Below are 16,811 nucleotides of genomic sequence, written 5' to 3' on the forward strand. Positions count from 1 at the left end.
AATTTGAAAAAATAGGTCCACACAAAAACCTGCATGTGAGTGTTTATTCGTAATCATCAAAAACTGGAAATGTCTTTCAATAGGTGATGGATAAACAAACTGTGGAACATCTATACAAGAAACTATTATTCAGAGATTTAAAAAATGAATTATCAAGCCACAGAGAGACATGGAGGAAACTTGAATGCATATTGCTAAGTGAAAGAAGCCAGTCTGAAAAGGCTACATACGGTATAATTCCAACTATATGACACTATGGAAAAGGCAAAACCATGGAGACAATAAAAAGATCAGTGGTGAACAGGGGATCAGGGGAAGGAGGGGGTTGAACGTGTGAAGCACAAGGGACTTTTAGGGCTGTGAATTTATTCTATATGATAATACAATTGTGGATACATAACACATGGATTTGTCAAAACCCACTGAACTTTAGATCACAAAAAGTGAAACTTGATGTATATTTTTAAAAATCATTTAGGTCAGGGGAATCCCAGGATAGAATGCAGAATGTGACAAAACAATCTAACTATATTACAAATTTTTGAAACAAACGTACTGAAGATAGTGGGCAGGAAATGTGCCGACCTAAGTAACTTTGGAAATGAGTGGAGTCTATAAAACGAATGGCAAAAAAACCTTACACAATCACTGTGCTTTGGTTGAAAAAGTTGTTTCCCATGGGAATACGTGTTAACAATTCTGAAAACACTGCACTTGTATACTGGAATTAAACAATTCAAGTAAGTGGGTAGCAGACAGTGGGAACCAGGTCTCTCAGTGTTGGGGTGGTTTACAGATAAGCAAGGGGAGGAGGTTAGAATGATACATGTGGTGGTGGATCAAACATCAGTAAGAACTTGTGTTTCACTTAATAGAAATACAGATGTTACATACAGGAATATTTATACATATGTGTATAGGCACAAGTTAGTACACACCCATATATTTCCTTGCTCTGTTAGCTGGAAGGGCCTTGAAGAGACAAAACCCCAGGAGCAACTGAGCACAACTAGGGCCCAGATCTTGGTTTCTAATACCATTCTCCAATAAAAAGAACCAGGTTCCTTGGAGAAAAGGCTGACTCTAGGACTGGGGAAGGAAATATACAAGATGAGCCTGGAACATCTCGTAGTGCCAGAAAGTAAGAACTGCTGGGGAAAAAATCCACAGTAATGGGAGTGATGTCAAAGGGACACAAGAGTCAAATGAAACGGCTACCAATGTTCAAAACTGGAACAATTCCAGCAACAAAATGAAGTAGTATTACATGATAACCCAGAGTACAAAATAAATTAATATCCATGAGCCAAACTCATATAAATAAAATATTGAATAAATTAACAAGTGGGGGAGAAGAGACATACCTCCCGTGCAGAATTCCAAATAATTGATGTAGATACTCCATCCTCAAGAAGGTGAAGCATAACTCCCTACTCCCTAAGTGTGGGCTGTGCACAGCGACTTCTTTCCAAAGAGGACAGTACGGAAAGGGTAACTCTACAATGGAGAAACCTGACAAACACTGCTTTAGGTGATCAAGAATAACATCAACAGGGAATTCCCTGGCAGTCCATTGGTTAGAACTCGGCGCTTTCACTGCCATGGCCCAGGTTCAATCCCTGGTCGGGGAATTAAGATCTTGCAAGCTGTGTGGCGCAGCCAAAAAAAAAAAAAAAAAATCAACATTTATAATTCATGTTAATAAATGTATGCCCTGGGTATAACAATGGCACACATAATCCAAGTCTAATAATGGTAAAAAAAAAAACACTGGACAAATCCCAGTAGAGGCACATTGTACAAAATACCTGACCAGTATTCCTCAAAACTGTCAAGGTCACCAGAAATAAGGAAAGTCTAAAAAACTGTCACGGCCAAGGAGAAGCCTAAGACATCGCAGCTAAATGACCCGGCACAGCCAAATAAATAAATAAATATTTTTAAATGAAATTTTAAAATGCAATGTGGTATCCTGGATGGAATCCTGGAACACAAAAAGGGCTTTTGGTAAAAACTAAGGAAATCCGAATATTAACTCCAGTTAAAAATAATGTAGCAATATCTGTTCAAGGATTGTTATCAAATGTACCATGCTAACATGTTAACCAGTGGTGAAACTGAGGCGGGCTATGTGGGAATTTTCTGCACCATCTTCCCAATTTTTCAGTAAATCTAAAACAGTTCTAAAAAATAAATTTAGAAAATACCATTTTAAAAAGGAGGTAGAAGGACTATTTAAAAGAGACTAGAGAGACAAACTAACCAATGTAATTTGTGAACCTTGGTGGGGGCAGCTATAAAAGTCATTCTGGGGATGCATGGGTAAATTTGAATAGATCAGATGGTTCATCCTTTCCTTAAGTGTGAGAATGGTATTGTGGTTAAATGGGAAAATGTCTTCACTCTCATAGGAGAGGCATGCTGACATATTTAGGAACGTCATGATGTGATGAAGTGTGATGATGAAGTCTGTAACTCACCACAAACAATTCAGGAGGGCTTTGAAAGAGGCACATTTGGAGAGAACAAAAGCAAAAGTAACAAAATGTTAGGAATGGTGAATCTAAATGAAAAGTATTTTGGCACTCATCAAACTATTCTCTCACACTTTCTGTAAGTTTGAAATTTTTCAAAATAAAATTTTAGGAAAAATATCAATAGGATTTTAGAATTGGATAAAATGATACTAAAGTTCATCTAGAAATATAAACATGCAAGAATAACCAGGAAAAAAATCCTGAAATAATATTGTGGTATGGACTAGCTATGCCAAATATGAAAATGCGTAATAACTTAAAAGACTGCAGAGTTCAGAAACAAATCTAAATATATATGGAAACAATGTATGAGGGATGGTTTTTCAAATCAATGTGGAAAAAAGTCAACAAATAGGGTTGGGATAACCAGATAGCTATTTGGAAGAGAAAAATCTTGAATTCTTACCTCACTCCTTCCACCTAAATAAATTCCAAATGAAGCAAAGATTTAAAGGTTAAAAAAAAAACTTAAAAGTACTGGAAAAATACATTAAATTTATTCTTAAATGTAAAGAAGGCCTTTCTAAAGCAAGGCACAAATCCCAGAAGCCATAAAGACTGATAAGTTTAACTACATAAATAAATAAAACTCAGGAAAATATTATTAAACATATGACAACGGACCAATTTTCTTAGCTTACAAAGAGCTCATACAAACTAATAAAAAACAAATCATCTAATAGAAAACAGAACATGACCACACAGTTCACAGGAAATGAAATATAAGTAACCAATAAACATGAAAATGTGTTCCATCTCCTTCGTTAAACTGCATTATAACTTCATTAAGATGCAAAATACCATTTATTCACTTTCAGATGATCAAATTTTAAAAGGTTGAGGGCCCAGTATTGGCAAAAGCCTCATAAATAATTATTCTTATACATTATATGTGGAAGCATAATTGGGCAAAGATTTCTGGAGATCAGTTTGGCAACAACTACTGACCTGAAAATGAAAACTATCCTTTGACCCAGCAATTCTATTGCTAGGAAGTAACCTTGTTAGTTTAATCTCATTATATGTACAAGTAAGTTCACTGCAATATGGTTTAGCAATAGTAAAACATTGCCAACAACCTGAAAGCCCATCAATGTTTGAACATTTATTACACATCATATATTAGAATACCACACAGTCATTAAAAAGAATGAGGTATTTCTGTACATACTGATACAGAAAGATCTTATAAGACACAGGTAGCAAAAAAAGCAAGGTACAGAAGAGTGTATACAGTCTGATTCCATTAATGTAAAAACTTTTTAAGTATATATTTGCTGGCAAATAACGTTTTTCCTGAAAGAATATACAAGACACTTAAAGCTGGTGACCTTTGGAGAGAGGTATTAGGAGGAGGGAAGGGAGCAGGTTTTAACCTCATGTCTTTCTGTACCATCTGGGGTTTTTGCCATGTGCATATATTATCTTTCTTTTTTTCCTTTTAAAAGAATACTCGATTAGTAGGTTAGTTTGAGATATTCCTGTGTAGATTTGAATACTAGTAGTGCTATCTTTCAAAATACTGCAGATAAACGCCAAGCTTTGCGAACCAGAACTTCCTCTTGGATTTCCATTAAACTTTAGATTTGTCCCCTGATGCTTTAATCATAATGATTTCCTGTTAAGTATAAATTCCCATTTTGTCATGGCAGTTTGGCTATACAACACATTTGTGCTGGAATGATTAGACACTGCTACTCAAAGACCAATATTCTTATACTCCAAAGGGCATTTGATAATTCATAAATATAAATATAAATGAGATTACACATTCTATTTCAACTCTAAAAAAACATAAAATTGCAGTAAGACTTTACATGTACAATGAAAAGTAAAGTATCCACTGAATTTAGTAAAACAGCATCACATTGGAAAAAATAGTCATTAAAATTAGATCTTACGTTTTTCTGGGGACAGAGAAACAGAAGAAAATGAGATTAAAAGTAAAACGAACAAACAAACAAACAAAACAAAACAAAAAAAAAACCACTACCAAAAACAGGGTGAGACAATCATTTATTTATTGGACAGGGCAAGGTCATTTAAAGAGAGGAAACATATCCAAAAGACTGTGTTTAGCTTGGTGTTACAGGCATCGATGCTCACAACAAACAACACTACTCAGTACATCATGGAAACAGGCCACATACAACCAGGGGGATGCTGTCATGCCACTCAAAAATAAGCCACAATGCTTAGAAAACAATCATTAGGGAGTTACAGAGCATCACAGTCTCTAATTCACCAATCTGCATTTTCTGCAGCTGGCCCACTAGGGCCATAGCATTTGGCTGGTTCCCTGGTCATTAAGTCTTCCGATATTCTAGAGAGCCTTCAACAGTACACACTTCTGAATGTCACTGAAATCACAGTCAACTGCAGGCTTGGCTTAACTAGCTCGCATGACTACATTTTTGGCTACCTTAGTACTGCCTCAGAGTAGAGTATAAATAGAATTCTGAACTTAATCCATTTAGCGCTGTTATGAAGCACCCAAATCACCCAAATCCTATGGTACCTACTTTTAAAAGACAGCATAAATTCATTGGAGGAAATTAAAGAAAAAATTTGGGAAGCTCACCTGACCAGAGGTATACAAGCTCCTAGCAAAATCAGACACAACTGAAGACTGCTATGTCAATTATTTGCCACGTTATTTGGCATCATATTTAGCAGGACTTTCCTGACTGGGCTATCCATATCAATATCCATTCTAGAGACTAGACAAAAATATTATAAATAGTAACATATCATGAATGCTTGGTTCTGAGAAAAAACTATTCAGCATAAGACGGACTGAGAAACCTGTTAGGTATGTGACCCTCCCTCCTTACATCTACTGATTTTTACAAACCACTTCCTTTTACGGCAATCAGTTCTCAAGAGGAGAAGTTCTCACTCCACATAGAACGAAACCATATTTGGGAAGCCAGTCATGAAAGCCCAGATACTGCAGGAATCCATTCATATTAAATGACCAGAATAGACACATCTACAGAGACAGAAAGTAGATTAGTGGCTGGGAGGCATTGGGGGAAAAAGACACGTAACCGCTAAAGGGCACAGGGTTTCTTTCTGGGCTGATGGCAATGTTCTCAAATTCACTGCGATCATGGTTGCACAACTTCATGAATATATTACACCAGTGAATTGTACCCTTTAAATGGGTGAATGGTAAGGTATGTGAATTATATCTCAGTGAAGTTATTATTAAAACATATTAGGAAAGGAAGACAGGCCCCCAAAGAGAAGAAAATAAGACGCTCTTGCGAATCAAGTCATACCTGAGGAAACGGTACACAGGCCTGATGTAAGGAGCTTGTTTCTCATACACTGTTCTGATTTAAATACAACCACTTTAACCCCTGACTTCACATTTTAAACTCATTCCTAAATTATTTTAGGTTTTCAACAGATTTCTAACGTTGTTCTCCTTAGAGAGCAGAGTCAGTGTTCCACAGACAGATTGGGTTGGCAAAGCAAAATTAAACAATGAATAAAAACCCAATGACAAAATAGTCTTGTACTTCAGGCTGTGTTACCAGGCAGAAGAGAAGAGCTGAGGTTCATTACTAATAGGAAAAAATGTCTTCAAGGATAAGGACATCTCATGACTCTTGCCTAAAGCACATTTCCTTTTCAAATCTGCATACAGTTATTCCCTTTATACCTATACAATTCAACAAAAGCAATGTTTCCATACCTGTATGATTCAACAAAAGCAATGTTTTCTATGAAGAAATGTAGAAATGTTAAGCTTCCTGCAGATCAAAGAGCTAGCCAAATTCCCCTAAAACCGAAACTATTGTTTCTAAAAAAATTCTTCTCTGTACCCTCATCCTCACCTTCAGCAACATACAATGAAGATGGAAAACAAATCAGAAGCTATGAAACAATTTCTTCAATGACCTTAATTATTTTTAAAGACATGAGTTCCAAATATTTAGAACATATTTGGCCCAATTCTGTTGAAGTCTACCTTTAATGAGAAGGTTTCCTTTATTTTTACTAATTCATTAGTTTAGTATGCAATAAAATAACAGATTTTGAATAAGTTAAACTGGTTAATGACAAGTAATCAGTTTTCCTCAGTGATTACTATTCTTCTACACAGGCAGGATAATTAATTCATGGATGGTCTTTTTGGTCTATCTTCAACTATTCTTACACTACATAATCAATTCGGGACATTTTTTACCAATAAATGAAGAGAACACAAGTAGCTTTACAGCAAGCTGAGTTCGTTAAGTATATCTGTATGACAAAGGATTTCTGACACAAAAATTGCTCGCTGCACACAGAAGCCCAGAGAAGTGATGAAACAAGACTGATGTTAGGAGGTATATGGGAGCAGGGTAGGGTGAGAAGTAATGGGTAAATTAAAAACTGGCAAGTATCTGCTGAAGCAGAGCCACTTTTTAGGGGGCATAAGAAAAACTTATAAGTCACCATTTTGGTCTACTTTAGAGAAGTCCATTTGTTGTTAAGAACTTAAGACCATTTTACTATCATTCACGCTGCAAAATGCAGTAGTCACACTATCTCCAAAAGGATCCTAAAAACTGTAGTGCAAAAGAAAAGAAATCTAAGAAAATAAATAATTACAAAACCATCATTTTTCAAAGAAATGTGTTCAAAACAGTGACTTTTACAAAACATGTGAATTTGTTTTAGATGAAAAAAGAATTCTCTCTCTATGAAAGATCAAAGACTCATTTCACAGATAACTTATATTGCATTAATGATTTGATTAACAGTGTATAAACAAGGGTCATAGACTTTTTTAATTAGGTCTGAAAGATCAATATAAATACTGATGGGGGGGAGTGTTTTGTACCCCAAACTCCAATATTCCAGCTCTGTGTCCTGTCCTATTCTGTTATTATAATTTGTAAAAATCTTAACGACGCAGTGATTCAAGTTTTCGTAACTTCAATGATGTGTTAGAGGACAATGCATCTTGGTTTGAAGAATTTGTTGTATCCGAAGGCCGGAACAGTACTCGACCGCGATGATTAAATACATAAAATGATGGGTGATTCCTTAATGTGTCAAATGTCCTTAAAAGAAAAAAAGCATCAATTTTAGATAAACCTTTATAAAAGCTTATTTGAAAATAAGCAGGCTTCTAATAAATTATGAATTTGCTATGGATTATAGTTTTAACTAAGTTTAAATCCGTAAAATCAGACTATAATTGGTAAACATACTGTATCTCACTTTCTTCCTGTACAAGGAAAATAAGAAACCCGGAAATGTAACATAAAACCCTCAAATTTTTTAATTCAGGCATTCCTTCCAAGATGCCTATGAAAACACAAATAATCGCTCAACTTTAATCACCTCTATAAATCTAACACCAGCCCATGCCAAATAGTCCTTAATAACTTTGATTATTCTCACCTGGCCCTCACTATTCAAGCCATCTGATAATTGTACAGATCTGTCTTCTAAGAACCAAGTACAACGGAAAATTCCTTTTGGCCCTTCTGTACCTGCTGTTGTCCAAACTCGTATATTTTGCTACCACCTACTAAATTCATGTATCTTGCTACCACCTACTTAATGCCATTCTGTTTTACTTCTTTCTTTCTAAGCCCCTTGCCTGTGATTCTTGGTAGACTCTTTGTAAGAACTGTAGTGGGTAGTGATAGTGGAGTATCCTTCCATCTTTCCAGTGAGATATATGCAGTCTAAAAAAAGTTCACAAACACCTAAGTGTATGGCTTTTGGTATTGGTTTGTTTTTAAATATTAATTTCCTGGAAGGAAAGAGAACTTTTCTTTTGATAAAAACTCAAATCTCAAAGTCAGCCCACCTGAAAATCCAAGCATACCCCAACATAAAATGGGAAGCCTGAGATGTGACTATTTAAAATGTAAATTAAAAAGTAAAAGTAAAAAGGGGATGAATTTCCTCTAACACATAAATGTTTATTGTGAATTCTTCTAAGGAAATACTGTGTTAAAATTTCTAGGATCAAGAAGGTGGCTAAAGTCCAGAGACGGAATTGAATAAAGCTAAAGGATGATTTTATGCAATTCAGAAATATGGAAAAGAAAAGCAAGCAAAGCTCATGAAAATAGCTTAGAAGTAGTATAGGAGAAAAAAGAAAGCAGAATAACAAATATACTTTAGTCCAAGGATAGAAAAGGGCCTAAGAGCAGAGTTTATGTCACAGACTAGGTTCAAGTGATAGAGGAAACAGAAAACCTCTTAATCTTCCAAAGATTAAGCTGGGTCAAGAGGATAAGAAGAGGAAAAGGGAAGGGAGGGAAGGGAGGGAGGAAGGAGAGGGGGAAGCAAGGCGGGTGGGGAAGAAAGAAGGAAAAAATTCCTGAGGGAATATCTTCCTATATATCTATTTCCATCCACCTATCTATCCAACCAGCCAACAAGTAATTTAAGAAACCATAACATAACATCTTATTCTGATGTCAATAATCTGTCATTCAACTTCCATTTTTCCTGACACATCAAACACTGCCTCAATTTTTTTACCTCGTTACTCTACAAACTGCATAATCGAAATGTAAAAACAAAACCGACTTTTATGTACCATAAAAAACATAGATTTTAAATTATGTAAATGAAGCAAAACCCCCATGAAATTAAATGCCTATGAAAAGGAAAAGACTTACTTATTTTTTAGTTCTGAAGTGGCATCCATGTCTTTAAACTCCCCTGCAATATGAACTATACCATAACAGGTAACTGCAAAGGCCAGAAGTGTCTGAAGAACTATCTGTGAGTATAAAGATTGAAATTACTAAACAACATACAAATATTACTATAAAAATTTACAATTTTCTCTCCATCTCTTTCTAGCCTCTTAACAGGTATTTCTTCTAGATCCTATCAAGGAGTCTCACTTTAAATGATTTGGACTCAGACAAAACAGTATCTTCTATAAGTTCTGTGAATCGGCTGCAAAGATACTTCTGGGTTTTGCGCAAATAGCAAAAACAGGTACCAAGCCATTCAGAACTCAGTTATCAACTATTACCAGCTTCTAAGAGCAACTATGAATGTTTTAATGTATTATTGTTAAATATCACAGAGTATAAAAAGAACACCCCTTAGCCACCACCTAGCTTAAGAAACAGAACATTACCAGTACCCTTCAAGGTCCAGGTACCCCTCTCCAATTATATCCTTCACCCTCCCTCCCAGTTAACTATTGTCCCCAATTGTTTATTAATCAGTTCCTTGCTTTTATTTATAATTTTACCAGCTCTGTATGTACCTCTAAAACATACATTGCTTACTTTTGCCCATTTGAGCTTTTTTTTGGGGTGAGATTCCTCCCTGTTGAAGTACATAGTTGTAGTCCATTCATTTTCATTGTATTTCATTACGCGAAAATCCCACAATTTATACATTCTACTGTTGATGGCTATGTGGGCTGTTTCCTGTCTGTGACTTCTACAACATCAGGATGGATATCTTTGTGTATGTCTCCTGGCACACGGGAGTGCAACCACTGGTGTAGAGTATACACAAATTCAACTTTATTAGGTAATACGAAACTGCTTTCCAAAGAGGTTCTGCAAGCAAAAACTTGCGATGTTTGATATTAACCAACATGGGATTACAGGCATATTTTATTTTCTTGATTGTGATTTTCTGTATTTTTCAAATTTTCTCATTTGTAAACAGAAGAAAGTTATTTTAAACAGATATAAATGAGTGTGTATATGTGTGTGTGTGCGCGCGCATCTACCACAAAACAAAGGTGACGGGAGAATGAGTTAATAGCCATATCCACCATGTCTTTAATTATGACAATTAAAGTCAAAATTAGCCACAAGCTATTATTCTTTCTAAACTAAAATTTAATGTCATCTGTTATACTGGTTTACATCCCCACCACCAGTGTACCAAGACCCATTTCATACAATGCAATCATAAGCATCATTAACAAGGATGTGGTAAATCTATGAGTTGTCATGAAAATACGTCAAGATAAATTGTTAAGTAATAAAAAGCTAGTTATGAAAGTATACATATATACACATAACTTTTTTAAAAGAAACACTGTGTTTTGATTACGTAAAACTATACATACACAAAGATAATGTTGTTTATGCATAGAAGAAAACTAAACTACTGATATACTCCAAACTGTTGGGAGTAGAGGTAGAATTGTGAGCAACGGGGTCAGTTTCTTTTTTTTTAATTGTATGGGGTCAGTTTTACTTTTGACACTTACTGGTTGATTCTATTACAAAGAACTTACTACTTTCGTTCTTTAAAATCTAATAAAGATTTTAAAAGGGGGGGAGGGGAAATTCCCCGGCAGTCCAGTGGCTAGGACTCTATGCTTCCACTGCAGGGGGTACAGGTTCAATCCCTGGTCGGGGAACTAAGATTCCGCAAGCCACACGGCGCAGGCAAAAAAACAAAACAAAAATCCAATAAAGATAAAAAACTGTGAGTGAAGTTCACATATTATTTCAGCTTTAAAAAAAAGCACTTCCTATTTTTCTTTAGTTTTACCACCTATGTATCTCTCCCTAAACAATGTTTTGTTAGTTTTACTTGTTTTTAAACTTTATGTATAAAAGGAATTTTCTTAAAAAAAAATAAAGTCAAATAATCAACTTAAGTCCATCTCAGACTACAGACAGAGCAACTTCTAGAAAGACTATTATAAACTAAGTTCTAGGGAGTTCCCTGGCTGTGCAGTGGTTAGGACTCCACACTTCCACTGCAGGGGGCCCGGGTTGGACCCCTGGTCAGGGAACTGAGATCCTGCAAACTAAGATCCTGCAAGCTGCGCGGCATGGCCAAAAAAATAAACTAAGTTCTAGAAACCAAACAGAAATCTTTTGTTTCCAAATCTTTGGGTTTTATAATGAGTGACAAAATGTAGATAACAGATATGCTATTTCATCTCTGGAAAATTAAGAGAATAAAAAACCAAAAAAAAATTAAAATATATGTTAAGCTATGTGGCTGACTTTTAAAATATATATACATATATATTTTTTATTGAAGTATAGTTGATTTACAATATTGTATTAGTTTTAGGTATATGGCAAAGTGATTCGGTTATATATATTTTAATGGAATATAAATGACCAACTTACATCTATTGGCAGTGATTCATCTTCTTTTTCTGTTAATCGCATATAAGAACGATCTATAAACCAGAAGCATACCATTAAAGAAATTGTAGCCCATTTTTCTTAAAATGCAAGCAAATCTATATACCAAAGAAGCAACTGACATGTGCTACAAAAAGTAATGCTAATCCCGGATTCCTCAAAAACCTCTATCTTCTAAGGCAGTCAGTCTGATCTTGAACTACTTTATTCCCATCATGACCTGCTTTGTCACCTTATAAAACAGGAGAAGAGTGAAAAGTGAGCAAATATGAGGAAGAAATACCTAAACATAATTTTTCTTTCATTACTACAGGAAAACTAGAATTCTCTGAAATTCTTTCACTAACTGGTCAAAGAAATCACAATTATTTAAAAATTAAGTCTACAAAAAATCTCAACTCTGAAATAGCACCACCATCACATAATATGGACAAAGTAATATTGTTATGGAAATGTTTTTCCTGAGACAATATGCTGGGGGGTGTTGGAATAGGAGAAATTCCGGGACATCAATTGCTGCTTATATGATTTAATTATAATTCTGCTACTGCCTTAGCCTCAGGAGGTAGCAAGGTATGAAGGAAAAGGATCAGGATTTGGAAGCTGAAAAGCCGAGATCATAATACCAGCTCTTCAATTTATCGTAATCTCATTCAATGTAAGACACCCTCGTGGATTGTAACATGTATCTCAATTTCAGAGTGTTAAAATGTAGGAGTGGGAGGTGGAATGTGCCTGAGAATCAAAAAAATACAGTATCTATCTTTTCACTGCCTAAATTTCTGCAACTGTAAATTGGGAATATAAGGATCAAATGAGACACAGGATAGGAGGTCTGCCATAACAAAGTTCGTCACGGCAAAGACCAGCATGGCACAGCACCCCAGGGTGCTACCTGCTGCCACAATCTGACAGGACACAATTAGCCTCAAAGGTAAATATTGGTCTCTTTCCAACATGAGGATTATAAAGAGGTCCCACTGCAGTGACAAATGCCACAAGGCATGCTCACCTCACATAAAAACACAAAATCCTAATTCTAGAGGAATCTTGCACAATCCCTACTTAATCACATGCTTAAAACCTCAAATTATTGTGAGTGAGTATGCACTGACTCTTAAAAGAGAATGTGTTTAGAAACATTTCTGAAGTTTTATCTCACAGGTTTCATCATAAGGACAGGCGTAAAAGAAAAATCAAACCAATACCCAAATAGGTTTTGGCTAACTTCCTACTGCCTGTTCAATTCCCAGCTACCTTTCTTCTTTGCATGAAGCCTAATCTGACTCTAACTCCAGCTTTAGCAGGGCATTTCCTCATCTGTAAAATGAAGGGGTTGGACTTCGGTCATCTATCTCCTTGCTCTAGGACAGTAAGATTTTACAGCTGAAGTCTATTGTAGAAAATGACGCAGTACCACTGTACCCTAATCTCCTCTAGGGAAGCTATTCTAAAATGAATGTACATACAAATCACCTGGGGATCTTATTAAAAAGCAGATTTGATTCCATAGATCTGGGGTGGAGGTGTCTGAATTTCTGCATTTCTGACCAGCTCCCAGATGATTTCCAAGATACTGGGCTAAAGACCACACTTGATCAGCCAGACTCTAGGCACCTTTCTTAACCCCTTCCCCCCACCCCCTGAAAAATGACTACTCCCATCTCCATGTATTTTTACATACTTTTAGCATAGCATCTATATTACTTTATGGTGATTGTTGCTTGATGCACTTCTTTCTCCACTTGACTTTGAACTCCCTCAGGACATCACTGCACCTTCTAGCACCTAAGCACAGCGCAATTTCAAGCAATTACTCAAGACTGAATTTTACCAAGCAGTGTAGCACACAGGCTCTAGAATCCAACTGCTTGTCTTTGAAACCCAGCCCCACCATTTATCATCTCTGTAATTTTGCACAAGTTTCCTAGCAGTATGTCTCAATTTCTTCATCTTTCAAAGACGATAATAACAATAATATCTACCTCCCAGGGGTTTTGGTAGTATTGAATTACACAATACACGTAAAATGCTTAGCTCAGTGCCTGGCACATGATAAGCATTTAATAAATGTTAGCTATTATTATTGTTATCATTCAAGATTGGAGCTTTGGAGAAACTGTCACAGAAAGAGGAGCCTGAGGAAACATGACAACTAAATGTAATATGATATCCTGGATTGATTCCTGGAATAGAAAGAAGACATTAATGGGAAAACTGGTGAAATCCAAATAAAAGCTAGACTTTACTTAATAGTAGTATACCAATGTCAGTTTCCTAGTTGTTACATTATAACATAGTAATGTAAGGTGTTACCAATGGGGGAAACTGAGTGAGGGGTATACAGTAACTCTCCGTACTATCTCCGCAATCTTTCTGTAAATCTAAAATTTCAAAATAAATTTAAAAAAAATAAAGCTGAATTTCTGCCAGACAAATGTTGTCATAATACCTGTATGTAAAAAGTAATTTTAATAATTGGATCATTTAATTATGTACAATAAATAGAACAAAACGTTTTATCTTGAAAACAATTGGAGCTTTGAGGAATTCACATTTCATTTGCTACTTTATTCCTGAAGATGGAAAGTAATGTAGCAAATAAAGGAATAAAGTTCAACTCTGAATTTCTTTCCTTCATTCAATAAATTTATTGAGTACCTAGCTGGGAACATTGTGCTGGGCACTGACATTACAGCAATGAACAAAATACACATTGTCCCTGCCCTTATGGGCTCTATAGGTTAGGAAAGAGCTCAGCAAACTTTTCCTGTAAAGGGCCAGATAATAAATATTTTAGCTTTTGCAGGCCTTACTATCTCCATTGTAACTACTCAACTTTGCCCTTAGAAAGCAGCCAGACAATACCTAAACGAATGGGCGTTGGTGTGTGCCAATAAAACTTCACTGATGGACATTGAAACTTGGATTTTATATAATTGTCATGGATCATAAAATTATATTCTTTTGCTTTTTTCCCCCAACAAATTAAAAATCTAAAAACATTCTTAGCTCATGGCAAAAACAGGAGGGAGGCTGCATTTGGCCCACATGCCAGAGTTTGCTAACTCCTGGTCTCGGAGAGAAGGTAGACCTCAAAACAGACCAGCTGTCTCACTGCACTGCATCCTCTGCTGGACTCCAAGTTTCCTCTTGACAATACAATTGTATATGTGTGATAAAGCACTTTTGTTTTTTTTCATTTAAACTTCCCAATCACTCTCTGACATAGAAAGTGCAAGAATTAAAATCCACCTCAGTGAAGCCTCAGAGAAGGGACATGATGTGCCCAAGGTCACAGATTTAGCGGTAAAGCAAGTTTCTAAGAACCAGCCCCTCAGTCCGGTGCTCTTTGCCCCGCATCACAGTGCCTCCCTGAGGCAAATGGTCATTTAACTTGTCAGTACGCCTGGACAACCCAGGAGTGCCCAAGACGTTGTCCACCTAGTTGTCATGGGACCATGAGCATCCGAGGTCCTCGATCTGAAACTTTGCCAGCCCCACGCTGGATCTGACATCACTTGTCCCAGATTCCCGGATAGATCCCCTCTCTGCCTACCCTGCAGCCCACCGGTCCCGTACTGAGCCCTCTCCCCAACACCCACTTCCAACCCTGCTGCAACCCCAGGTGCCCCACTCTTCTCAAACTCAGACTCCAAGCCTTCCACCGGGGAGCCCCGCACTGCTTCTCACAGCCACCCCAAACTCTAAGGTCTCAAATGACCGTTCCCGGGACACGCGGTCCTACACTCCCTCAAGGGTGCGCCCACACGCCGCCCCCGGAGTCCCGCACGGAAGCGATCGCCGTCCCTCAGGCACTTACGCTGCGCAGCGGAAAAGGCCGCGTGGGCTAGGGCAAAGAGGCCGATGCCCACCAGCCCCTTCCACAGCGACGGCGCCATGACTTCGGAGGAGTAGCAGCCCAACAAAAGAAGCGAAGGGCGGCGGAGCTATTCCTTCCTCCACCGGCGGGTGTCCGCGCAGCGCAGAGAGATGACGTCAGTGAACCCCTGGGCGCGAAGCGCCCAAGAGGTGGGAAAACCAAAGAGCCGTGAGAAAGCGGAAACGGGGATGCCGGGAAGAAGGGGAAGCGACACGGAAAACAGTCCGCGAGTACCGAGGGGCAGGGCCTCCACCGCGCTGCCGCTTTGCGAGGGGCGGAGCTGAGCGGACGGCGTAAAAGAAGAGGCGCAAGCGGATCAATGGGGAAGTGCAGAGTGGAAGGGCGCCAGCAAATGAACGCGGGCGCGGGGCAGGGGGCGGGGCCTGTGGAGAGTTCCGGGCGGGGCAGAGGGACCCTGGGCTCTGCAGGCGGTGGTTAAAGGCGGTCAGTGCTGGCTCCCTACCCCTGGGCTGGGAATTTTTGTTTGTTTGTTTTGCTTTTCCCTCAAGCTGTGCCCTTTGTTTTCTGTGGACCTTTCCTGTACTTCAGACTACTGGGAACCGCGGAAGGAGGCAAGGGTGTGAAAGCGAGGGGGCGGGTGGGGTGTAGAGGAAAACCACCCGGCATTTGGAGCCGCAAACACGTCGCACGCGGGGGACACTCAGTAAAAGTTAGTTCCCTTCTCCTTACCTTCAAAAGGTCTATGAGAAAGATTCACGCCCAAAAGGGTGTAGCGCGGTGGGAGTGTTTTCGTCACGTAGAGAACCAGTTTACACTAGGGAGAAATGAAAGGAGAGGAATAAAGTGATGCTAACAACAAAGGCCCATCCATCTTCTGTCTCTCTGATCAGGATAAAATATACTCTCCTTTCTCGATTTTTTTCTTTGTCTTCATCCCCTACACTATAGACATTTTACATTGACCTCTTTCCACTCTATTCTCCTTTGGCCAGCTCACCTATTCATACGCACTGCTTTCAGCCATCGTCAATATTAGTGATTCCAAGTCGACATCTCTATCTCAAATGTCTTTCCTGCGCTCCAGACCTGCATTTCCAACTCCCTGCTGATCATTTATTTCTATCCTGTGGCCTTTAACACTTACTATGGCCAAAACAGAATTCACCCCTTTTCCCAAACTCCACCAACTCCTCCAGTGCCTCCTGACTGGTTGGCACAATGTTGTAAACTGCATATCACAAGGTAAATGCAAAGTGTGACCACCATCCTTTGCCCTTAGCCCTGTCAGAATTCTACGTTTTAGCTGCATCAATTTGCTCA

General features: G+C 37.9%; 2 protein-coding genes across 2 annotated transcripts in view; both read right to left on the bottom strand.

Annotated features, from left to right (window-relative positions):
• LOC116747837 (integrator complex subunit 6-like) overlaps positions 1–5,246 on the bottom strand; it is a 39,602-nt gene extending 34,356 nt beyond the window's left edge. The window contains exon 1 of the mRNA XM_032620387.1: positions 5,119–5,246. The gene's annotated coding sequence lies outside the window, so the exon portion shown is untranslated. The remainder of the gene's footprint in view (positions 1–5,118) is intronic.
• On the bottom strand, positions 4,535–15,711 carry MMGT1 (membrane magnesium transporter 1). The gene is made up of 4 exons (XM_032620388.1): positions 15,471–15,711; positions 11,630–11,682; positions 9,179–9,282; positions 4,535–7,597 (listed from the first exon to the last, which is right to left on the bottom strand). Exons 1-4 carry the CDS (start codon positions 15,547–15,549, stop codon positions 7,438–7,440), a joined length of 396 nt encoding a protein of 131 aa, XP_032476279.1. The 5' UTR covers positions 15,550–15,711; the 3' UTR covers positions 4,535–7,437.
• Positions 15,712–16,811: the final 1,100 nt, after the last annotated feature.

Source organism: Phocoena sinus, chromosome X, assembly GCF_008692025.1.
Source record: "Phocoena sinus isolate mPhoSin1 chromosome X, mPhoSin1.pri, whole genome shotgun sequence".
Lineage (NCBI taxonomy): Eukaryota > Metazoa > Chordata > Mammalia > Artiodactyla > Phocoenidae > Phocoena > Phocoena sinus.

Bases quoted from the DNA above. Each gene is read 5' to 3' on its own strand.
- MMGT1 (XM_032620388.1), bottom strand. From the start codon at position 15,549: ATGGCGCCGTCGCTGTGGAAGGGGCTGGTGGGCATCGGCCTCTTTGCC. The intron at 9,283-11,629 runs GTAAGTTGGTCA...TTATACTCACAG, and splicing joins ATGAATCACTGCCAATAGAT to ATAGTTCTTCAGACACTTCT. The intron at 7,598-9,178 runs GTAAGTCTTTTC...TTTTCTTTTAAG, and splicing joins ACTTCAGAACTAAAAAATAA to GACATTTGACACATTAAGGA.